The 25390-nt window shown below is 38.0% G+C and overlaps 2 protein-coding genes across 7 annotated transcripts in view; one reads left to right on the top strand and one right to left on the bottom strand.

Moving 5' to 3' along the window:
* The window catches only part of APLF (aprataxin and PNKP like factor), a 93459-nt gene extending 74589 nt beyond the window's left edge, over positions 1–18870 (bottom strand). Inside the window, exons 1-2 of one of the 3 annotated variants that reach the window (XM_059891126.1) lie at positions 18750–18870; positions 3320–3391 (exon numbers count right to left, since the gene is read on the bottom strand). In XM_059891126.1, coding sequence (XP_059747109.1) covers positions 3320–3391; positions 18750–18782 — 105 coding nt within the window. In that variant the 5' untranslated portion in view covers positions 18783–18870. Of the gene's footprint in view, positions 1–3319; positions 3392–18352; positions 18694–18749 lie in introns of those variants that run through there. The other 2 variants (XM_005212845.5, NM_001077874.1) reach the window with 2 other exon arrangements.
* A 17-nt stretch (positions 18871–18887) lies between these two features.
* On the top strand, positions 18888–25145 carry FBXO48 (F-box protein 48). 4 transcript variants are annotated; one of them, XM_005212890.5, is made up of 4 exons: positions 18888–18990; positions 19671–19813; positions 20889–21230; positions 21803–25145. In XM_005212890.5, exons 3-4 carry the CDS (start codon positions 20925–20927, stop codon positions 21962–21964), a joined length of 468 nt encoding a protein of 155 aa, XP_005212947.1. In that variant the 5' UTR covers positions 18888–18990; positions 19671–19813; positions 20889–20924; the 3' UTR covers positions 21965–25145. The 4 variants fall into 4 exon arrangements, with proteins under 4 accessions (XP_005212947.1, XP_005212946.1, XP_024855030.1 ...); XM_005212889.4 differs by having other exon boundaries at positions 18888–19138; XM_024999262.2 differs by lacking the exon at positions 18888–18990 and adding an exon at positions 19185–19336.
* The last annotated feature ends 245 nt before the right edge of the window (positions 25146–25390 follow it).

Here is a 25390-nt window from a genome sequence, read left to right as displayed (position 1 = left end):
GTGATACAAAGGATGCATTATCCCTGAAAGAACAGAACTAAAATACAAATCAATTTCCTATAGCTTGCTCTTGGAGTTATCATTAAATATTAAAGAAAGATTAATGTGTCACAAAAAAAAGAGCTCTTCAATATTGTGTGATTGTTTTTTTAATTTAGAAAGTTGTTTGTTTTTTAAACTAAATGAGTCGTGGAAAAGCTACTGTAGTATCTTACAGCTATTTTACAAGTACACTCATAATTTCATGGGACGAAAACAATCACAACTCAGAAATTTCACTGTGCAATAGAAAAAATACAATCACTTAAAGCTATATATTTTGAGAACCAATATGAAATGGCAAAAAATAAATATCTTTTGCAATTTAAAGTTATAGAATTACTCCTTCAGTCATCCAAGAACCAAGAAGTAAGTTTTTATTAAAATGAAATAAAAGCACCGATAGCTATGAATTCACCCGGAGGATATAACTAACCACTGGTGATACAGTCATTTATAGAGAACATTGTCATTTTGCCTTCATAATGCATTTTCTCCCTGCTGATACCAGACTGTAGATTAAATGACACACAAAAAAGCTAACATCATCTCCTCATGAGTTAATATTATCTCCTCATGCACTATTTCCTAGAACTACTAAGTGTTACAGCCTTTTCTAAAGGGAAATATTAGAAGAGGAAAAAAGAGACAGATTCATCTAATCTAAAAGTCTAAATTAGCTCTTGCCCTAATTGCATTCATGTATCACTGGCAAAGCTACTGTTTTATTTAATTTGAAGGAAAGCAAAAAAATATTTAATTACTTAAACATAACATTACAATATTTAATTACATAAAGATAACTGTGAAATATATAACTTATGGAAGGGATCATAAAAAAATATTTGCTATATTTACTTACGCAGTGTTACAAAGATTTTAAACTAAAACTTCTCTCAACATTTTATTATATGCATATATAATCTGCTTTAGTAGATCAAATAATTTGTAATTGACTAGGAACAGAGAATAAGTGATATTTAGCATTATGATAAAGACTAGAAGTTATCTGTCCATCTCGCACTCATTACTACTGATCTTAAATTTCATTACCAAAGTCTGCATTAGAATTCCTCTAAATTTCTCTACATCACCCCTTGAAGGTACAGCAATAGTAAGAGGCCGATTAAATAAATCAATCTATTTCCAGGGGATAGTTATTTTATTGACACTATATTAATATAAATAAGAAATCAAGCATTACATAAAGCAAAGAAACTAGACATATATCACTAAATCCAAGAGTCAGTTTTCCTTCAACTAATATAATGTGAATTTAATAATTGTGGGAATAAAGCACAAACCCAATTAAATATTTTTCTAAAAGAGGAATCAAATTCTAGTACTAAAACTGCAGATTTCCTTAAAAAACTTTTCTTGTGTCTTCCAATGTTTGGTAGTCTGGCATTACAGAAATAACTGCTGTAGTATTCATAACTTTGTTCATGTTATAAATATTCCGTAATAATTTTTCAGAGAGGTAACTAATGTGAGATAGTATGTATAGACCCACCACCCAGTTTAAGAAGAATATTACCATTCCTTTGACGCTCCCTGTCTTTCCCTATTCACTCTCTTCTCAGTTCCCTCAGACATAGCTACCCTGACTATTGTACATTCTGGTTCCTATTCACCACCTATGTCTGACCACAGAATATATTGTTAATTTTGCAGGAGCCATACTATATATATATTCTTCCAATGCATGCTTTCATCATTCAATACTTTGTTCCAGAATTTAATCTATATTTTCTCAGCTTTCACAATATCTTCACTGTTGTACTGTATTTCATTAAATGAATATATCACAATATATTTATTGATTTTACTGTTGGTGGAAATTTCTGGTGTTTTGCTATCATACAATTTTGCTCTTCGGGCTCTTGTATATATCCTGTGTACGTGTGACATCTGGCTTGGAGGGAATACAAGCCTTTAACTTTTAGAAATAACACCAAGCTATTTTTCAAAGTGGCTGCACCATTTGAGCTCCCACCCACAGTTCATCACTACTGCACTTGTTCTACCTCCTCACCAACACTTGAAGTTGTCAGTCTTTGCATTTTGGCCAATCTCTTTTGTGTACAATGGTATCTCATTGTGGTTTCATTTATTTCCCCAGCTAATAAGAAGACTGTATGCCTGCTTTTCATGTTACTAACCATCAGATTTTCATTTCTGTAAGGTGAAACTCAAGTCATCAGCCCATTTTTCTACTGGATTATCTTTTTCTTATTGATTCAAAGCATTTGCTGTAAATTTTGGATATCACTCCTTTGTCAATTTTATGTGTTTTAAATATCTTCTCCCTGTGGCATTTTTCATTTTCATTATATTTTGATCAGCAAAAGTTCTTAATTTTCATGTAATTGGCTTTTTCTTCCAATCTTTCTTTTACAGTTTCTGCTTTTTATATCTTATTTAAAAATATTTCCCTACTCTAAGGTCATAAAGGTTTTTTCTTATATTTTCTAATAGTTTTATAATTTTGACTTTCACATTTAATCTAGCTGGAATTGATTTTTATGTATGGTTTGAGGTACAAGGTCTAATTTTGTATCTACCACAATTTGGTGCTCAAAAAACAACTGTTTACTTATATAAGCACAATCTAACTAAAGACCAAGTAAGGTGAAGAATGTTTTCTAAAAGGTGTCTTCTTTGATTAAGCATTGATTAAACTCCCATACAGATATTTGACCCACTTTATAACGGATCATGTTTAACTCAAAGAAGAAATTTTCCATTAATAAAATCACCTTTATGTATTTTACATTATCAATACTCTTTTAAATAGTCATAGAAGTTCAGAATATATCTGAATACTTTTCATCCAAGTATGGACAACTCCAACTAAACATCTTTTTTAAGCCAATTTGGAAAATATTCTAGGTCTAGAAATCCATTAAAACAAGCCTAAAACACTTAAGTGACTTTGGTTGCTGCCCCATCCCCCAAAAACTAACCATTACACCGTAGGTGCTTTCTTATAGAATCTTCTTTGTAATATCCACTTATGAACAAAATCGTAATGCATACATGAACTGGTAGTCACCTTTCATTAAAATTCTAACTACTTAAATGTAGCACTGCCCCATGGGAAAAAAAGGAGCTTAAATAGTTTAGATCTTTGTCTCCCAGTTATCTTCTGGCAATAAGGGAAACACACTCTAACATTAATTCCCTATTTTCATAACTTTAAGAATAAGTCGCTCCAATCAGGAGCTGGAAAAAGGTGAGAGAGGAAAAAGTTAAAATAAATCATTAATGACATATTTACCGGTTTGATTCGAAGCTTACCACCCACCACTTCAAGAATGGCATGTCTTCTGGACACTCTCTTATCTGTTATCTACAGGGGGAAAAAAAATTAACATTTCAAACACAGCCACCTTCCTTAAAACAACAACAACAACAACAACAAAAAACCCCACAGCAATGTTTCTGAAATTAGTAGACTAGATATGAAATCTATTACTCATTTGATGACTGTACATTGAAACGACTGTCCTTGCTGAATACGTATCGAAAACAACTCAGAGATTAAGGACCTCCCCAGAGTCACAGAAAAATAAATAGTGAAGCAGAGACTCAAGCTTGGAACTTAATAGATCCCAAAACCTTTCACGATCATTTCAAGACATATCTTTAGCAGGGATTATCAATAAAATTCATAAGATGAGAAAAAAACTCTATATAATATGTATCAGGAAACATTTCAAATACAGAAAATATACCATGTGTTACAATGAAAAAAGGTCTTAACAAGCAGCAGTCTGGTAAATGTAAAAGGTGTGCACTTTTACATTTGGTGTGTACTTCTGCACACCAAAGTTTAAAACTTGCTTGCACTTTAAGTGTTGAAATTGCCAAGCAAGCCTTCCCTACATGGCTATTAACTCAACAGTTAAGAAGATTATCTTCATGATTTGTAGTTTTATGTAATGAAAATGTTTCAATCATCAACTTTACTTAATAGCATAATTATTTGGCCTATCTCTTCATTACCTTAGTATTTATCACTTCATCTCTAACCTTATCCACATCAGGACCAAAATTATCAGTAAAAACAGACTGCAGCAAGGCCTAAATTCAATTAAATCCACTCAGTTCAGTTCAATCCCATTAGTTCTGCAAAAACTTGCAAAAATATGAAATTTCCAGGAATCACTACTCATTTTTTTAACCAAAGAGCAATTCCACACTTATGGCTGTTCAGTTCAGTTGCATCCAATTCTTTGAGACCTCATGGACGGCAGCATGTCAGGCTTCCCTGTCCATCACCAACTCCCCGAGAATATTCAAGGTCTTGGCCATTAAGTTGGTGATGCCATCCAACCATCTCATCTTGTCATCTCCTTCTCCTCCTGCCTTCAATCTTTCCCAGCATCAGGGTCTTCAAATGAGTCAGTTCTTCGCATCACATGGCCAAAGTACTGGAGTTTCAGCTTCAGCATCAGTCCTTGCAATGAATATTCAGGACTAATTTCCTTTAGAATGGACTGGTTAGATCTCCTTGCAGTCCAAGGGACTCTCAAGAGTCCTCTAACACAACAGTTCAAAAGCATCAATTCTTCAGCACTCAGCTTTATAGTCCAATACTCACATCCATACATGACTACTGGAAAAACCATAGCCTTATCTAGATGGACCTTTGTTGGCAAAGTAATGGCTCTGCTTTTTAATATGGTATCTAGGTTGGTCATAACTTTTCTTCCAAGGAGCAAGTGGCTGTGGTCACCATCTGCAGTGATTTTGGAGCCCCCAAAAATAAAGTCACTGTTTCCATTGTTTCCCCATCTATTTGCCATGAAGTGATGGGACCAGATGCCATTCAGATTTCCTGAATGTTGAGTTTTAAGCCAACTTTTTCACTCTCCTCTTTCACTTTCTAGAGGCTCTTTAGTTCTTCTTCACTTTTTGCCATAACGGTGGTGTCATCTGCATATCTGAGGTTATTGATATTTCTCCTGGCAATCTTGATTCCAGCTTGTGCTTCATTCAGCCCAGCATTTGTCATGATGTACTCTGCATGTAGGTTAAATAAGCAGGGTGACAATATACAGTCTTGGGGTATTCCTTTCCTAATCTGAAACCAGTCTGTTGTTCCATGTCCAGTTCTAACTGTTGCTTCCTGACCTGCATACAGATTTCTCATGAGGCAGGTCAGGTGGTTTGGTATTCCCATCTCTTTCAGAATTTTCCACAGTTTATTGTGATCCACACAGTCAAAGGCTTTGACACAGTCAATAAAGCAGCAGTAGACATTTTTCTGGAACTCTTTTGCTTTTTCGATGATCCAACAGATGTTGGCAATTTGATTTTTGGTTCCTCTGCCTTTTCTAAATCCAGCTTGAATATCTGGAAGTTCATGGTTCACATATTGTCGAAGCCTGGCTTGGAGAATTTTGAGCATTACTTTACTAGCGTGCGAGATGAGTGCGATTGTGCGGTCGTTTGAGCATTCTTTGGCATTGCCTTTCTTTGGGATTGGAATGAAAACTGACCTTTTCCAGTCCTGTGGCCACTGCGGAGTTTTCCAAATTTGCTGGCATATTGAGTGCAACACTTTCACAGCATCATCTTTTAGGATTTGAACTAGTTCTGCTGGAATTCCATCATCTCCACTAGCTTTGTTCATAGTGATGCTTCCTAAGGCCAACTTGACTTATGGCTGTGACTATACAAAAATAGTAACATCCAGCATCACAGTGAAATAAATTCCATATATGTGACTTTTCCACAAAGCTACAGTTAACGTTTAGGACATTTTCTAAAATAAAGTATCTTACAGGTGTGTGTTTGTTCACTCAGTTCTGTCTGACTCTTTGCAATCCCATGAACTGTATAGCCTACCAGGTTCCTCTGCCCATAGGATTATCCCAGCAAGAATACTGGAGTGGGTTGCCATTTCCTCCTCCAGGGGATCTTCTGGACCCAGGGATCAAACTGGCATCTCCTACAGCTGCTGCATTGGCAGGAGGGTTTTTTACCACTGAGCCACCTGGGAAGCCTATTTAAAATACACCCATTATTAGCTACAAAGGCTATTTCTGAAAATTAAATATAAACTGTTAGCCAATCAGAAAAGAGAGGATAGAAATTTGGAGGCTCTTATATTCTTCCCATAATGCGTCTTAGTGGGCCCAAAACAGCAGTCATCTGATAAGCCACTTCACCATTCACACAGATTTTATGATTTGCATAGAACTTTCACTTAAATGTTGAGCTACACCATAATGCTGTCATAAATGTTATTCACATTTTACATATTGGAAATTCAAAGTCCAGAGAATTTTAGTTGCTTGTGTAGGTCACTCTTCACACAGTAAGTATTCCAATTCCATAATTAACAAAAATAAATACGTGAGAAAAAGTCATGTATTATTACTCTATACCTACATGTAATCATTCAGAAATAGTTTCAAGAACTGCAAATTATTCTGAGGCGAGGAGTAAGAAGTTTCTATATATAACTTGGGGAGTAATATCTTATTGTTAACTTCAATTATACAAATTGATCTTCTAACCAACAGAGTAACAAACTGTCAAATATAAAACCATGATATATAATTATAGTTCATGTAATAGTCCAACTTGGGTTTCTTTCATTTTCAAGCCATGTTTTTGCAGAAAGCAATGATATAAAGGTTTAATGACCTCTAGTGGACACATGTTTCTTCAACAGTGTGATTTCACTGCAAGCTGTGTATTTCTATAGTACCCACAAAAGTGCTTTAAAGAGTCTCTGAAATTAACATCATTCAGGCATTCAGCTACAACTGTCCCTTTTATGCCACACCTCTAAATAATGAGTAAGTTACAAAACAATCAGTTCAGTCGCTCAGTCGTGTCCGACTCTTTGCGACACCATGGACTGCAGCATGCCAGGTCTCCCTGTCCCTCACCAACTCCCGGAGTTTACTCAAACTCATGTCCATTGAGCTGGTAATACAAAACAGTAATTTATGCTTTTTCAATAGAGAGCTTAAAGGTTTAACAAATGATATTTAAAGCTTATTTTAATTTCAGGATGGGGGTGGTAAGGGGCTTAAAGGAGTAAGGTCATAAACTGATCCTAAAGATCTGATGACCTGCTTTATGTAACAGCAATCACTGCTTTTTGTGCAGAGTAAATATCCACACATTTTTATTAACATACAAACTGTAATGGCAATTATTTATCAAGACCACAGCATTGTTCTATATTTATCACATATATTTTTTCCCATTACAAAACCTGTGGAAGATACTACCATCTTTATTTTACAGGTGAGAAATGGAACGGCAGAGAGGTTACAGAGCCAATAAGCAGAGGACAGGGGCCAGGATTTGTGATTTAAAGACACCTTCGCTCTTAGTGCTGTACTGCTTCCCTCATTATCGTTATGTAAAACATCATTTTTAGATGATTTAACATCAGCTTAACTGTCTAAACTAGAACATATTAAAAATCTAGAAATAAGACAAATGGCTATTTATTAAGCAAGTAGACATTCTGGGAAAACTCAAGCCCTAAATAAAGTTTCAAGATGCCTTCCGACTTTCATATGGTCCTGTTTATTCTAAGAGCACACCCAAGTCTAATGAGTCATGTGAATTTCCAGTTGTCTATTCACAGTAGACAGTAAAGTGCATAGAGTTTAGTAGGCAGTGCATTGACAATGGTGTTGGTCTGCAAGTGGAAAGAGGTTAAAGAAAATCCAAGAAATGTAAGGACTCAAAGTAGTACACTGGTTAGAGGCTACTGAGAGTAGGTTGAAAGACATAACATCCTTCAAAAGGTACTAAAGGCTTACTATGGAGAACACTGTGGAAGATCCTTTAAAAAATAAAAATAGAGCTACCCTCAGACTCTGCAATCCCACTCCTCGGAATATATCCAGAGAAAAACATGATCGGAAAGGATACATGCACCCCAGTGTTCACTGCAGCACTATTTACAATAGCCAGGACCTGGAAGCAACTTAAATGTCCATTAACAGGAGAATGGATAAAGAAAATGTGGTACATATATACAATGGAATATTAGTCAGCCATTAAAAAGAGTGGAAAATTGCCATTTGCAGCAACATGGATAGATAGTGTTATACTGAGTGAAGTAAGTCAGAGAAGGAGAAATATCGTATGACATCCCTTATATGTGGAATCTAAAAAGAAATGATACAACTGAACTCACAAAACAGAAAAAGACTCACAAACTTAGAGGATGAACTTACAGTTGCTAGAGGGAAGGATCGGGGAAGGAACAGTTAGGGAGTTTGGGATGGACATGTACACACTGCTATATTTCAAGTGGATATCAACAAGGACCTACTGTTTAGCATATGGAAGTCTGATCAATGGTATGTGGCAGCCTGAATGAGAGTTTGGGGGAAAATGTATACATGTATACCTATGGCCATCCCTCCCTGTTCAGTGAAATTATTACAACACTATTAGTCAGCTATACCTCAATACAAAATAAAAAGGTTTTCTTTAAAAAAAAAAAAAAAAGATACTTACAGCTTCTCTGTTGCTAACTCACTAATTTGCAACAGAGAAAGAGAAAGTAAATGTGGCAAAATGTTAACAACTAATCTAAGATTATGTAGCCTTAATCTAAGTTAAGGCTACATAGGTACTTTTGTACCAGCCTTTCAACTTTTCAACAGGCCTGAAATCTTTCAAACTAAAAAGTTGAGAGGAAAATAGTTAATATTTTTGAGGTGTTGATACATTTTTGTTTGGTACTAAAAGGATTATCATTGGGTTATTGAAAAAGCAGTAAACATGATAAAAGCAGTGTGACATGATAATTGAAGTATGATTTAATTTACAGCTATGCCACTGAAATTAATAAGCTTCTTTCTATTAGTTATATCTACTTTTTCTCTTAAACTTCTTTGATTTAGACTAAGCACCACAAACTGGTAGCCAACACAGGAAATCACTATCTTTTTTAAATTTGTGCTCTGAAGAGTACACGTACCCTCCATCTCCTCAGAGTCCCTAGCACTCCCTATAATCTTCCACTTAGCCCACGCCACTCTTCTGCATATCTGGCTCTGCAGGCATTTCAATTTGTAACTCATGATTTAAACTACACCCAAACTTTTTAGATGCTAATTCTTGACACGTATCATGTATACCAGTTGCTACTAGTTGCTTAATCAGTATCCATTCACTTCTTCTTTTACACTAATTTTACTTAAATTTTGTTTAGGGTAACATGATATCCAGTTAAAAACATCCAAAAGCCGAGAATTCCTCATCACTGTAGATGGCTCAGATACTTAGTTCGAGCCAAGCACAAACAAAAGACTGTGTATGAACCATGTTTTCTAGTTTCTATACCTGATGCTTTGGTATCTAAGACTGCTGACTAGAGAAAGACTACTTCTAAAGAGACAGTAAAAGACTTACCTGCAAGTGCAACCTTCATATGCAAATGAACCCATTCAAAGCCATACCCCAATCTTGGCTTTACCTGATTTTTACACTGTCCTAACCACCCAGGCTAGCATCAGACAACGAGAGGTGGCCCTCATAGCCCAGAGTCCCATATAATTATTTAAATTAGATGATACTCTGTTTCCCTGCCTTGCCCATTCATTTCCAAGAAAACCACAAGAAAGGCTTTCCAGCAGTTCCCCTAGCTCTGCCTTCTGCCCTCCACCAATCCTGTGTGGTCCTGTGTGGCGCAGTGTGCCCTTATTTCTCTCTGGAATTTTAATTCTCTCTTCAACAACTATCATCTCCTGGTCCCTGGGCCTCACCATACCTAATGAAACAACAAAACTACATTTCAAAACAGAGTAGAGCTTCTAGGAAGACTCACGTGTTCCTGGTAAAAAGGAACAGGCTCAAACAGCCTACACCCTTTCCCGTCTGCCTTTCTCCTTTTCTTCCTGCTCACATGCAAACACCTCGAAGTACAGCAGCTGTCTTATGAGTACAGACAGGAAGCCATACGCAAAGCACGACCAAGAAGGAGCAGAGAACAGGGGTTCCTTGAACAGCTGCACTAGCCCTGGACCGACTGCCCCTGAGATTCTGTTACAGAAGAAAAATGAATTTGATTACACTGCTGTTTGTCACATCTGTTACTTGTAGCCAAAGTAATTATGATTAACACACACTACTCTAACAAATGTTATATTGATACTGGACACTGACAGTAAATTTCTTTATACTCAGCCGGTCAGAGAAGGAATATTAGAAAACAAAAAAGTTAACTAAACTGAGCATTCAAGTACAGGTATATTTTATTATTAAAAGAACTGCAGAGCACACAGCAGAAGCTTAGAAAAGAAATTCTGAAGAATACAATAGAAGAATACACTGAAATCACTCCTATCCTTTGTTAAACCACTTCTATCCTTTGTTAGCAACAGCCAAAATGATGGTAATTTTTCTTCAGATACTATAAAAAAACCCTTTTGCTTAAATTCTTCATGCTGTGTCTTGAATGGGGACAAAGCTCTCTGTTTTTGTTATCACATTTGTATTTTACAGTGTGGATCCCGTATCTTTGATTTTTTGGTTTTGAATTGTGTATTTCACGTATTATGATGAAGTTTTCTCCATTTATAAGACATGGTGTTTGTGGAGGGAAAAAAGACATGAAAGCTTAAAAGAACCATTTGTGATTTCTTTGCCAAATATTTATTTTTGGCATTTACTGAAGTCAAACAAAATGAAGAGCTCCTTATGCTACCAGCAGAAACGTTTAAGTGTTTTGAAACAAGGTCTCTGAACTATTTGTTTTTTCCCAAAATTCTAAAAATAAAAAACAAACCTGAATAAAGCAAAAGTAGAAGTAGAAAAGCTACTGGACCTTTCATTTTATTTTGTCCATATATAATATTTACTGACATGCTACAGTCCATGGGGTCACAAAGAGTCGGACACAAGTGAATAACAACAGTATTGACTGAAAAATCAACAGCATTTAACTTTTCTGACAATGTTTCCTAGAGAAATTTCTGAATATCATAGACAGGAATAATATATCTCATGAAGTCAATGTTACCATTTAGCCTGGTTCCTATTAATGGAAGAACAGAGAAGGGGCAAAATTAGTTTTTTTCAGAACAAACTACATAGCAAACCAAGGACTGAGATAATAAAAATTTTCTTGTACAATGCTTTATAATTTCCAGTACTTTCACATAAGATTATCTGGTTTGTTCTATCAACAACAGACAAATTCAAACTATCATGGTAGAAAAATACAGGAAATCATCTGCTATGAGATTTGAGCCTGTATTATGAGAAAATACATAAACCTAAAGAAGCATGGGATCTAGTTAGGCATAATTGGCATAAAATTCTTTCCCCAAATTTAAATTGTGTAGCAAGTAAGTAAAATGTAAAATTAAGAGCCAAACTGAAGACAGACTGGTTACTATAAACCAGTCGACACACCATAAACTCTTCTTATCTAGAGTGCTTCCCAGTATCAGGTCCAACACACACTCCAGAGCTCACACATCCACACCAAGCCTGCCATATATTAGATGATAAATGGACCTTATTTCTCAACAGAGCAAAAGCTAGTTGATAGAAGATGTTTAATATCATTGTACTTGCTGCATCAGAGTCCAACTTCTGAAACTAAGAAAGGACAAGTCTGAGAAAATGGACTTGATTTTAGTCAGAGGCAGACTCCAGTTTATGAATGATCTCTCTTTAAAAAGGTTATTACTATATTGCACGTGGGCTTTGAAACCTGTCAACATACTTTCTCCAATGACTAATGGAGTAAATTAGAGTTAGTTTATCAGGCTACCTCACAAACACCTGCGTAATCCACAATACTAATGAAATATGGATCATTTAGATTTTTAAAAGTAAAATCCAATACTTTCTGAGCTCCTAATTCAAGACTGCTGAATTGTTAGCCAATATAATGGAATTGTGCTGACTTGCTGCCGTTGAAATGTCAACTCACTCAACCTGTTTGGCTTGCAATTCTGCTTACACAGTGAATGCTATACAAATTTGAGAACATCATCCTCATCTTTAATATATTACGAAAGAGGCAACATAGTGAATAAAAACATAAATACAACTTAGTAAGATAAAACAGGGTCTAAATTTCCACTTGGGACTTTGGTAAAACATCTGTTAAAGACTATTCTGTGCAAAGCATTCTACTTAGTGTGTCTAGAAGCAGTTTTCAAATCTGGTTTCTCAACAGGATCATCTTCAGAGCTTTAAAAAATACAGATACCCAGAAACTATCTACAGAATCAAATAACCAGAGAAAAGTGTTTGGACAGAGGTCTGGATGCAAGTGAGAAGGCAGCGTATTCACATCCAATAGTACATAGGGGATGATAATTTAAAGACACTGACTTAGAAATAAACACATATGAAAAGCAATTCACTACACACTTATTAGAATGGCCAAAATCCAAACCACTGACAACACCAAATGCTGACAAGGATGAGGAACAATAGGAACTCTCATCCGTTGATGGTGGGAATGAAAAATGGTGCAGCCACTTTGGAAGGCAGTTGGCAGTTTCAACACTAATATTTTCAACACTAATATTACAACACTAATATTTTCACCATACTACCCAGCAATTGTGCTCCTAATTATTATTTAACCAAAAGAACTGAAAACTTGTGTTCACACAAAAACCTGCAGACGGATGTTTATAAGAGCTTTAATCATAACTGCCAAAATGTGGGAGTAACCTAGATATCCTTTGGTGGGCAAGTAGATAAACTCTGAAACATCCAGACTGTGGAACATATTACTCATCATTCAAAAACCATGAAAATACATGAAAAGAAGCCAATCTGAAAAAAAGTCTACATATACATTCTGTGTGATTCCAACTATATTATATTCTGCTAAAAGGTAAAACTGTGCAGATTGTTAAAGTCCAGTAGTTGCTAGGAGTTGGGGAAGGAAGGAAAGATGAACAGACAGAACATTAAGAATTTTTAGGGCAGTATTCTCTAATACTACAATGGTAGATACGTGTCATTACCTATTAGTCAAAATCCATGGAATGTACACCAAGAGTGAACTCTAGTGTAAACTGGGCTTTGGGTGATAATGACATGCCAAAACAGGTTCACCAAATGCACCACCATGGTAGGGCATGCTGACAGAGGGGAAGATGGTACATGCGTGGGGGCAGAGGGTATATGAGAATTGTATTTTCTGCTCAGTTCTGCTGTGAACTTAATAGAGACTATTTTTAAAAAGAAAGAAAACTAGTACATACTGTTAAATGTTTGTAAAAGTTAAACAGAATCACTGCTGTAATGTGATCATCCCACAAGTCTACTCGTTCTTATCCAATTATCCAATATGCCATACACTCTCCAAACTCAGAGCCTTAAGTCACACGTTCATTTAGCCTGAAGGGCCCTTCCCTTCCTACCACTCACTCTCCACCTACCAAAACTCTAGCTGTTCTATCACTTCAAAGTCAGCTCAATACGTCACTGTTTTCACAAAGCCTTCTCGGACCTCATCTAAATTGTGGGTTCCTTCCTACATCTTTCTGTAGGTGTAGGATTCTTCTGTTTGGCTCAAGGTACTGAAACAACTTTTAATGTGACCTTTTAAAAATCAGAGGTTATAGGGCAAGTTCAATGCATGAAGCAGGGCACTCAAAGTTGGTGCTTTAAGACAACCCAGAGGGATGGGAACCCACTCCAGTGTTCCTGCCTGGAGAATCCCAGGGACGGGGGAGCCTGGTGGGCTGCTGTCTATGGGGTCGCACAGAGTCGGACACGACTGAAGCAACTTAGCAGCAGCAGCAGAGGTGCAATGGGGAGGGAGGTAGGAGGGGGGTTCAGGATGGGGGACATATATACACCTGTGGCTGATTCATGTCGATGTATGGCAAAAACAACCAAAATATTGTAAAATAATTAGCCTCCGATTTAAATAAATTAATTTTTTAAATCAGAGGTTATACCTAAAAATCTAGATTTCTTAGTACCTTTGAGAAAAACAATGACTGTTCCCAGGTACCAACAGTTACTCCAGTACCAGGAATGGGGACAAGTAGCACAAGCTACATTACAGGTCCCTCTCCTTGTGGCCTCCCCAACCCCAAAGCAGTGCCATTCATGATACTGCTGTCATCTGTCATTGTCTCCATGTCATTTTCCTTACTGTCTTCCACTCCACTCACTGGAAGCGTCTGTCCAGCTCCCCTCTCTAGTTACTTGCTTCTGTATCTCTCGTACCCACTAACTGTAAGTTTCCTGAAAGCAAGGACTAACTTCTCTTCATTCTTCCCATCTAACTAGAGTAAATATTCATGAACTATTTTCTGAGTTTGCTAATTAGTCAACAAAATAGGAAAAATGTAAACAATCCATCATGACTGTTGCTCCTTAAGCTTTAGCGGTTGGCAGCACTGCCTCTTTACTATATTTATATCCACTTCAAAACTCTATGCTGTCCTTTTTATACCTAAGTTACGAGTAGGCTCTTTATGAGGTTTGGAAGAGTGGGTTTGAGAAATAGAAAAGAAAGAAATCATGTGTTGAAGGCCTATTATGTGCCAGGAATTAACTAGGCTCAATAACTGAGGGAGGGGCAAAAAACCCTGCAGCTAGAAGTGCTTGGCACCTCCCCAGGGACAAATCTTGTTGGACCAAGTAAAACTAGCATTCCAAGAGAGTGGGTGAGGTTTGGCAACAAGGAAGAACAGTGCAGGGGCTGCCCACATGGCACTAGTGGTAAAGAAACCACCTGTCATTGCAGGAGACGAAAGAGACTGGGGTTCAATCCCTGGGTCAGGAAGATCCCCTGGAGGAGGGCATGACAACCCACTCCAATATTTTTGCTAGGAGAATCCCACGTACAGAGGACCCTGGCGGGCTACAGTCCATAGGTCACACAGTTGCACACACACAAAGGAACAGTGCAGAGTTGCCAGGCTTGGGAGTGGTTACTTTGTATTAATATAAACTTTGTGGAACACTTACAACAGTAGTCAACTGATGCCTGGTGAGCAGTCTGCACTAGAGCCCAGGATTATCCCCACACCTCACTGGGCGCCCCTTCCCTTTTTAATTAGAGCAATAGATTCAATTACATCTGCCTTCAGGAAATCTCACTAGATACCTGGTGCTGTCCTATTTCCTTGAAAGAAAATAGATCATTAAGGAATGTGCCCTATAATCCCTGCTATCAAATAAGGAAAATGTGAAACCAGAAAGAGTAGTTTTCATTAAGAGTATAATCAGATTTAATTAAAGGAAAACCACAAAGCAAATAATTTGGTCTAATGGTATTCTGCTGAGATGCTGTAAAATCTTTAACTAATTTTTAATTTAAGATAGTTGTAGGTTCATGGTGATAAGATACTATTACAAAAAGATCTCTTGTACTGCTTACCATTTCCCCCAGCAGTAACATCTTGCAAACCTACAGTACAGCAGCACAACCAGATATTGATATTGACACAGTGAAGATACAAAACAAATTCCTCATTGCTGTTTTACAGGCACACGTGATTTGCTTCTTGCTCCCCTCACCTCTTCAGTAAGCCCTGGCAACTACTACGTTAGTCCCCATTTTTATAATTTTGTTATTTCAATAACATCATGTAAGTGAAATCATACAATATGTGACCTTTGGAATTGGCCAGGATAATTCCCTGGAGATTCATCCTGCTGCAAAACCTTTTGTTTGGTGATCAGGAACCAGAATTACAACTCAGTAAACAAAGACCTTGGGTTCCCTGAGGATTCACACTAAAGCAAAGGGCACGAGAAATTGAAATTTCACTGTGTTCTATTATCTACAAGAGTTCTAAGCTTTCCCTCCACTGTAAAAACATGAAGACATTCCCACTGCCAAATTATTTTACCACAAAGAATGTTTAACACATTGGAATTATAAACGTAACGGTTGTAACCATGAAGGTTTGTGAAATTTGTTTCCAAAAGACATGACTAATTAAGAGAGTAAAAAAAATCATCCTATTATTAATCACTTATGATAGATATGAATTAAACTCCCTGAGTTTTCTGACTTAGAACTATGTGCTCTCTCACACACCATGAAGACAAAAAAAAAAAAACCTTCACTGGAATTGTTGTTTGAAACTGCAGCCCTCGTGTGGAGTTTTAAACCACTGCAGAGAAGAAACACCTGTCAGCTCCAAAATCTTGAAAACCACAAGGTGATTTGTTTGTTCTTCAAAGTTTTCCTTCAACACATCTAGTATCATTCACTTCTAATACCCATCAAACTTGGCAACAGAATCTCATCATCGAATGACTATTCAAAAAGGAAAAGCTTAATCCTGACCAGATAATTGACTTCCTATTCCTTACCATTTAAAAAAACAGAAATCAAATAAGCTTGTCTCACATTAGCAAACCTATTAGCAAACAGCAAGCTACAAATAATGAAGGGTCTGTGACCTGGTGCCAAGTTTATAAAACAGAGGCCTAAAATTCACCCATCATTTAACCCAATCCATAGTACTCTACGTTAGTTACACGATTTGTTAAGTAAATTAAAACTCATTAGTAACCAGACATAAGATTTCTAGATGAAGCAGATACTCTATTTCTAATTGAGATGAAATGAGAGAGAGAAGTAGGGAGGGAGAGCGAATGAGGAATAGAGGGGGAGGGAGGAGAGCAAAGGACAGATGGGAGGAAGAAAGGAAGGAAAACTGGAAGGAGAGGGAGAAAACCTCCCAAGCAGTTCCTCCAAAGGTTTGTATATAATAGACTATGGAGAAAATACTATTACTGTCAATTACTATTGTGATAGTATAGTATACTATATTATTACTATGTACATAATATACTATTATGTATATAATAGACTATGGAGAAAAGTAATACACATTTAAGTAAAAAAAAAAAACAAAAAACCAGCAAGTAAACTTGAAGTTTCTCAACAATCCCACTACATATACATACACTCACACTCCTCTAAAACTAATTTCCCCATCACCACCTTGAACCACCTTTCTTTTTTCTGCTCCGAGAGGGGTCCTAAGTCTAATACCAAAGTTCCATTTAGACACTGGTGGTTAATCAGGCTAAGTGACCAGACTCCTTACTCCCTGGTATAGGCTCACTGACACAGCTTTGTTCAGACAGCCCAAGAGAAAACTGAAGGGCAAGTACCCATTTTATCTATGTGTGCCCCGCAGTGCTAGGGTCTGCAGATGCGCAGCATACAGTGGCCAGTAAACAAGACACGTCGAATGTAGAGAAAACAATATATACGTATTTAGTGAGAGATCTACAAATTTCCAGAATGTTACAGGCAAGTTTTCTAACTCCTAAACACCCCAGAGAAAGAATACATAACCCAGTTGCGCTCTGTTACCCAAAATCTTGTTGTGTGTGTCCTTTAAATAACTCGATTTTCTCATTTGAACAATGACGATAAGAGCACCTAACTCAAAAAGTCTGGAAAGGTTTAAAGAAGCTGGTACAGGATCAATGCCTGGAATTCTACACACTATATAACGGTGAGTCACTGACGTTACTAAAAAAGATTTTTACAATAAAAGTAAAGCCCAAGCAGTACCACCAGATGGACCAAAGCTTAAAAGAAATTATTCTAGAAAAACTAAGATCAGAGGTTGGCAGACTTTTTCTGTTAAGGGCCAGAAACTACCATAAATATCGTGGCTTATCAAGGCAACAGGCAATATTCCCAACCCTTAGAGAAAATCTTCTCCCTGAAAGGCTAATATGGGTTTTTTTGTTTACATTTTAAAATCTGAGAAGCATTCTTAGTATGTGGGTCCCAACAACTGCAGGCTGGATTTGGAGCCAGGGCCACAGTTTGCCGACCTCCGGGTAAAACGCTGCTGCTGCTAAGTCACTTCAGTCGTGTCCGACTCTGTGTGACCCCATAGACGGCAGCCCACCAGGCTCCCCCGTCCCTGGGATTCTCCAGGCAAGAACACTGGAGTGGGTTGCCATTTCCTTCTCCAATGGATGAAAGTGAAAAGTGAAAGTAAAGTCGCTCAGTCGTGTCCGACCCTCAGCGACCCCATCGACCGCGGCCTTCCAGGCTCCTCCGTCCACGGGATTCTCCCGGAAGGAGTACCGGAGTGGGGAGCCATTGCCTTCTCCGGGGTAAAAACACTAATGACGATAATCCAGGTCAGTGCTTTTTAAAGGCAGCAGAAGGAAACGTCTGCGAGTTAGTTCAAGTTGACTGAAAAACGTGCTGCCTTCAAACTTCTAAAATCCAGAAAGACCTGGCCGGAGCGGTGGGGAACCTGGGCAGGACCCACAGTAGGGCCTCAGGAGCCCGCCAGGACCTCGCGGTTCTCCGGGGCCGCCGAACCCCCGCCACACTTACTCCCAGAAGCGGCCCGCGGCCGATGACCGTCTCCCCGGGCGCCAAGGCCACCCGGGGGCCGCCGTCCTGCGGCTGCAGCTCGAAGCCCCCGGACATGGCGGCGAGGATTAAACAGACCCCTTCGCAAGAAGCGAGACCCTGCAACCGTTTCCACCTTCCAACGACAGGCGCTGGGCCCAGAGAGGCCCCAAGAAACACAGGGGGAGGTAGAGCAAAGACTGCCCTCGAGTATGCCCCGGCTGCGCGGAGATGGGGCCCCACCAAGGGGGACCGAACCCCGCCCTTCCACTCCGGCCAGTGACGTACTCAGGGAATCCCTTTTCACACCGCCTCCAATCTGTTTTTTAAAAGCCCCGGTTACCCAACCCCCCAACCCCAGCCCTTCTCAACCGCCCACCCGGCTCGGAGGACGCCGGTCCTTGTAGTCCATGACGCCTTCCCTTCTCCTCCACTGACGATCTCAGGCGCCCTGAGAAAACTACCAATCCCAGGAGGCAATGCGCTCCCCTCTCTGCGCCTGTGCGAAATCCGAGTCAGCAAGGCGGGGCTAGAGTGGGTGGGAAGACAGGGACTAGAGGGAAGGATTCGAATTCTGGACAATTTAAATCGCGAATCGAGAGGTAGCAGCTGCCCAGTAGGTAGGAGACGGGTCTTCCCTTTACGCTGAGATCTGGCAGGCGTGATCCGGGGCGCGGCCCTGGCGCTCGCACAGCCTCTGTTCGGCCGACCGGAGCTGCGGTGACAGTCGGTGCTGACAGTTGTTATTGTTTACCTGTCAATGCCCAGGTATTTGGACTCCGACAGCTGCTGTCGGCTCCGGGCATGCCAGGAGGGTGGTTCACATGAGACGTGGGGTCATTCCTTCCGGCCTGTAGTGTCTGCCTGGGGTGGAGGCTCCCCGAGAGCCGGGCGTCTGCCCTGCTTTACGATTCCTCCCTCCGTGTGACACCTGAAAGAGGGGTGACCTGTCACCTAATTAGAGAGGTAATTTAGCAAAGTTTGGTTTAGAAAGAAGAGGATAGATTTCTAAACATCCAGGCAAAATGGGACTTAGAAGAAGAAACATAGTGGAGTTTAGGCACCCCCATCTGTTAAATTCAAATTCTTTCATCTGCCTCGTGGAATAATTGTAACGGGAGGACGTATTTTATCTCCAGTGAGATCTTAGGAGAAATAACAAATGTGCGTTTAAATGCACAGTAACTTTTTCCTAGTATGAGATTCTTTTCAAGAATAGAGTAGTTTGGCTTTAGTTTATATTGATGAGGGCTAGAGGGTGGAAGGGCAAAAACTTGACTTATGAACTTATTTTTTGCAGGTTGCTTTCTTACTTCCCCAAACTCTCAAGAGGAAATCTTATGTTGAACTCAGACATTAAAATTCTGACCACTGTAGCCAACTTGGATCCATAACCAAATGAACGGGAGCATCTGTGGTCTTGGCAGGTTTAGAAATATATAGGTGAGTAGCACATCTAGAAAGGGGAATTTTTCATTAGCTAAAATAAATGAAGTATTAGCTGTATCTGAAACCCCTCCTGCACCAACACCCCTCACTATAAAAGGAAGTACAAACCGGAATAAACTGATCTTAAGTAAATATGAACTGTCTTTATATGCCAAAATACCTCCATGCTTTCAACTAATATCAGGAGCCTATACCACTCACCTTAGGTAAATTAGCTCAAACTGGACTTTCAATCTTTAGTCATGTGCTTTACCTAGATGTTATAAATATTGTTTATAGTTGTTAGTCACTGTTGTTTGATGGCTTAATGACTAGTTATCTTAGTTCATAATTAACTATACATGTGGAATAGCCTCAAGAAGCTATTTCTAAAACACAACTCTTATAACTGATTGAATATTAGAGATTTTGTCAGTATAGCCCAGACCTCAACCTCTTATCCATTTCAGACAGCTTTTGTGTCAAATGTGAGCACCTACCCATTAAGTGCAAGTAGATAAACAATTCTTATATAAACTATTAAAAGTTCATCAGGTTTGTCTTTAAGTCATAAGTTATAAGTGAAAAACTTAAAGACAAGGCATTTGTTCCCACAGACTAGTATTCAGTGTGTTGAGTAGAATTGAAACATATACATTTTCAAAAGTTTTTTCAATCAATACTTGGAATAGAATGTGTTCTCACAATAGTTATTTCTACTACTAAAAATAAATTATAGATTGAATGTGAAGAATCACGTCTCTTTTTCAGATAATTTTCTTTGGGAGTAGAAAAATGTTTAGAAACAAACGCATTTACCAAAAATATCTAAAAAGAAGAAAAGGAGTAGCATGTGTTGGGTTTCTCCTGCGTGCAGTTCAGATGTAGGGCTAGATTGTTCACTCATCATCTCTGTTCATCCTTGTAAGAAGACTCACCAGAGAAGCATCACTGGCTCCATTTGACAGACTGAAGAGCTCAAGTCAAGAAAGTTAAAGTTCATTAAATCTAACCACGAAAGTATCTAACTCAAAGCGGGGTCTACAGTCTGATCTAAAGGCAGTGAATATTTTTAACCTTTGCCTTTCAGGTTATTTATGAGGATAATTCACTAAAATACCAAGCTATGAAGAAAAACTCCAAGAGAAACCATGCTTCAAGAGTTTCTGACATAGAATGGAACTCTGTGGATGCCGAAAGGGAAAAAAAAGAGTGTCCAAATAATTTTGTTGAACTGCTGCCTCCAGAAGTTACTTTTAAAATTTTCAGTCAGCTAGACATCCGGAGCTTGTGCAGGGCTTCAGTGACATGCAGGAGCTGGAATCATGCAATAAGACACAGCGACTCCTTATGGAAACCTCACTGCCTGACTGTAAGAGCTGTATGTCAAAGAGAGATAGACGACGATCTAGAGAGTGGTTATCCCTGGAGGGTAAGTTTAACCTTTGAAATATGAAGTCCTCTTGAAAATACGGTGGTCTGTTTGAGCCACACTCTACCTTCTGGCTTGGAGAGAGGATTTCATATACAGAATGACATACAGAGTGGGTTGGCTTTGGGAGAATGGGTTGGCTTTGGGAGTTAAAGTCCAATTATATTCTTTTCCTGCAAAAAGGATATCTCCCATCTATCCTTCTGAATTTGGGGAGCATTTACCTCATAAACCACAATGGCTACATTTTACTCCACATATCCAAAATCCCCAGCAAACTGTGTTACTCACACTGTTCTGTACGTGCGCACTCACACACACATTTAATAGACATGTGTATCATTGTAAATACTTAATCTTTCCAGCCTTTCAATCAGCTTCTCTAGCTTCAAACAGACTCACTCACCAATCACTGACTACCTTCTTTAACAGTGGTGGTAGTAGTAGTAGTAAATAGTGTTAGTCGCTCTTTGCCATGGACTGTAGCCTGCCAGGCTCCTCTCTCCATGGAATTCTCCAGGCAAGAATCCTGGAGTGGATTGCCATTAACAATGGTGGTTTACTTCTTTCAGGTCATACTACTGAGGAATTACCAGAAGAGTAAAGTGAAACATGAATGGCTAAGTGGCAGATACAGCAACATATGTTCTCCTATCAGCCTACCAGAAAAAATCATGTACCCAATGGATGCAGACACGTGGGGGGAAATTCTAGAAGCAGAACTGGAAAGATAAGCAGAAAACTCTCCTAACTTTGAGAGTTTAAAACTAAAATGACTCTTAGATTATAAAAAGTATGTCTCTAACTGCCCATTTTTTTTGTTTGCCTTTTTACTATTTAACATTTAAAAGAAAACTAAATAGAAAATATAAAAAATAAAACTTTGTTTTTATTTTGCACTTTAGGTAAAATAATGTTTTATCTAAATGTTTCTGGTTTTACTGTAATGTGGAAAAACCATGAAATGTTATTTATTTAAAAATACTATACTGATAGGGTGATTTCAAAATGTATTATTTCATGTATTTGTGTTGGTCTGTTGCAGTACTTCAGCATTTTAATGATTAGAGAGTTTTATTAGTGTTCTCTGCTTAATGATAATTTGAAAATTCAAGAAACCATGTGAAGGAACTGATTTAGAGATTTATTAATTGTTAGACATAGGCTTATGGGCAAAATCCCTAAATGAAATTAATAGCAATATGTTTAAATGTATAATAAATGTATATTTTAATAACTTAAAATTTTCCATTTCAGTGCAGATTGAATTGTCAAACACTGAAAACATTTTGTGTTAAACATGTGGTTTAATTTTAAATGAGTCCAACCAGACTCATTTGTGAGATTAAGTTCCCCATTACTTGCCTACAAACCTCAGATTACTCTCAGGGGCTGAAATGTATGGAAAGTGCCATCAGAAACTCCACGCTGTTTTTCTTGGTAAAACTTATCTTCTTTCTGACATCTTATAGCACCATCTAGTGTACTCCTTGTAGATAACCAAGAAAAAGGACCAGCTCCTTTTTGGTTTTCCACATTTAAAAGAAAGGAAAATATTATTTACAAGAAACCTATATACTTGAATTTGTTAGAATTTATAGCTTTATAGGAACCTTTAACTTTTGTTCTCTTTTACTTAAAAGTAGATGACACATTACTCACGCTACGAGATTGTTCAGTCTGAAACTGTGATCAGCACCATAGGTAACGTGACTACAAAACATTTTAGTTAGTATGGGATTTTCTTCTTAAATTATGCTCTATTGCATGAAAAGTAAGAGTCCAGGAACTCAATATTTAACAAGTAGAAAAATATGAGGAATATGTCCCACTCTATACAGATTCCCTTTGTTGAATCAAGTAGGTGATGACTGGTTCAGTTCAGTTCTGTTCAGTTCAGTCACTCAGTCATGTCCAACTCTTTGCGATCCCATGGACTGCAGCATGCCAGTGTTATCTCCTACTGTCTTCTTGGGGTTGGAAGGGACCTTGAAGATCAGGCAGTCCAGTCTCTAGGATTATTCAGTAATCCCCACTATAGGAATGTTCTTCTTTTCACTCATCAGCAATTTTCTTCGTAAATTCTTTTGTGCAGTGTATCATCCTAACCTGGAAACCATTCCTACTTTCTACCATTCTGCATTAAGTGACCCTTTTAAGGTTGTGTAGTTCTTTGTACATACCATTCTCAAAGCTGTCATACTACATTAAATTTTCTGTTTGATTTGTGTATCTCCCCCATTAGATTGTGAGCCTCTTAATGGCAGGGACCATTTATTTATTTTTGTGTTCCCAAACCTGGAATATAGTAGATATTTCATAGAATTGTTAAGTTATTTTTATATTATTTATTTTAATCCTACCCAGAATGTAAAATAAAAATAATTCAACATATTTTAGTAGATAATATTATATTGAAATACAGTGTACAAACCCATAAGATATATGGGATGCTTAATATTAATGCTAATATATGAAGAATTATTCTTGTTTTCTTAAAAGCTGTAAGAGAAAAATAGTAAAGAAGAAATATTTTTTGAATAAACACTTGAAAATATACTTCACCCAAAAGCATCATTCATTTTTACTTATTGTATCACCCCAGTTTTAAATATTGTTATATGAATAATCTTTGGTTTTTGTTTTATACCATTTTTATACCATTAAAATAATTCTTTGTATAATAAGTTATTACTGTGATTACAGTCTACACTGAAAGGAAAGTTTTGGAACTTAATGATAAATATATGAAACGGGTTTAGAATGAATTGTGCATTTATCAGATCGAGTCATTAGCATCTGAGAAGGTGTGTGGGTGGATTCAAATGAAAGGAGTGCTTTAACTCAGAGATTAAAAAAACATATATATACAATCTATAAAGAGGAATTTCCAGTGTTTCTTAATGTTTGATCAGCTCAAGATCTAGTTTTGTTGTTGTTGTTGTTGTTGTTTATAGAAACCTTTTCTCAGTTGCTTCTAGTTTATAACTCAGTCTTCAGTTCAGTTCAGTCACTCAGTTATGTCCGACTCTTTGCGACCCTACAGACTGCGGCACACCAGGCCTCCCTGTCCATCACCAACTCCCAGAGTTTACTCAAACTCATGTCCGTTGGGTCAGTGATGCCATCCAACCATTCAACCATCGTCCCCTTCTCCTCCTGCCTTCAATCTTTCCCAGCATCAGGGTCTTTTCCAACGAGTCAGTTCTTCGCCATCACATGGCCAAAGTATTGGAGTTTCAGCTTCAACATCAGTCCTTCCAATGAATATTCAGGACTGATTTCCTTTAGGATGGACTGTTTGGATCTCCTTGCAGTCCAAGGGACTCTCAAGAGTCTTCTCCAACACCACAGTTCAAAAGCATCAATTCTTTGGCACTCAGCTTTCTTTATAGTTCAACTCTCACATCCATGCATGACTACTAGAAAAACCATCTCTTTGACTAAATGGACTTTTGTTGGCAAAGTAATGTCTCTGCTTTTTAATATGCTGTCTAGGTTAGTCATAACTTGTCTTCCAAGGAGCAAGCGTCCTTTAATTTCATGGCTGAAGTCACCATCTGCAGTGATTTTGGAACCCAAAAAAATAAAGCTGGTCACTGTTTCCATTACGTCCTCATCTATTTGCCATGAAGTGATGGGACCAGATACCATTATCTTCCTTTCCTGAATATTGAGTTTTAAGCCAACTTTTTCACTCTCCTCTTTCAAGAGGCTCTTTAGTTCTTCTTCACTTTCTGCCATAAGGGTGGTGTCATCTGCGTATCTGAGGTTATTGATATTTCTCCTGGCAATCTTGATTCCAGCTTGTGCTTCATTCAGCTCAGTGTTTCTCATGATGTTTCTGCATGTAAGTTAAATAAGCAGGGTGACAATATACAGCCTTGACATATTCCTTTTCCTATCTGGAACCTGTCTGTTGTTCCATGTTCAGTTCTAACTGTTGCTTCCTAATCTGCATACAGATTTCTAAGGAGGCAGGTAAGGTGGTCTGGCATTCCCATATCTTGAAGAATTCCACAGTTTGTTGTGATCCACATAGTCAAGGGCTTTGGCATAGTCAATAAAGCAGAAATAGATGCTTTTCTGGAACTCTCTCACTTTTTCAATGATCTAACGGATGTTGGCAATTGGATCTCTGGTTCCTCTGCCTTTTCTAA

Source organism: Bos taurus, chromosome 11 (genome assembly GCF_002263795.3).
Source record: "Bos taurus isolate L1 Dominette 01449 registration number 42190680 breed Hereford chromosome 11, ARS-UCD2.0, whole genome shotgun sequence".
In the NCBI taxonomy this organism is placed as follows: domain Eukaryota; kingdom Metazoa; phylum Chordata; class Mammalia; order Artiodactyla; family Bovidae; genus Bos; species Bos taurus.
Note: the sequence above shows the minus strand (reverse complement) of the source record. Positions and strands in the feature narration are given on the sequence as shown.

Excerpts from the sequence above, each read along its gene's own strand:
- FBXO48 (XM_005212890.5), top strand. The coding sequence starts at position 20,925 with ATGAAGAAAAACTCCAAGAGAAACCATGCTTCAAGAGTTTCTGACATA. Across the intron at positions 21,231-21,802 it reads AGAGTGGTTATCCCTGGAGG|GTCATACTACTGAGGAATTA; the intron begins GTAAGTTTAACC and ends TACTTCTTTCAG.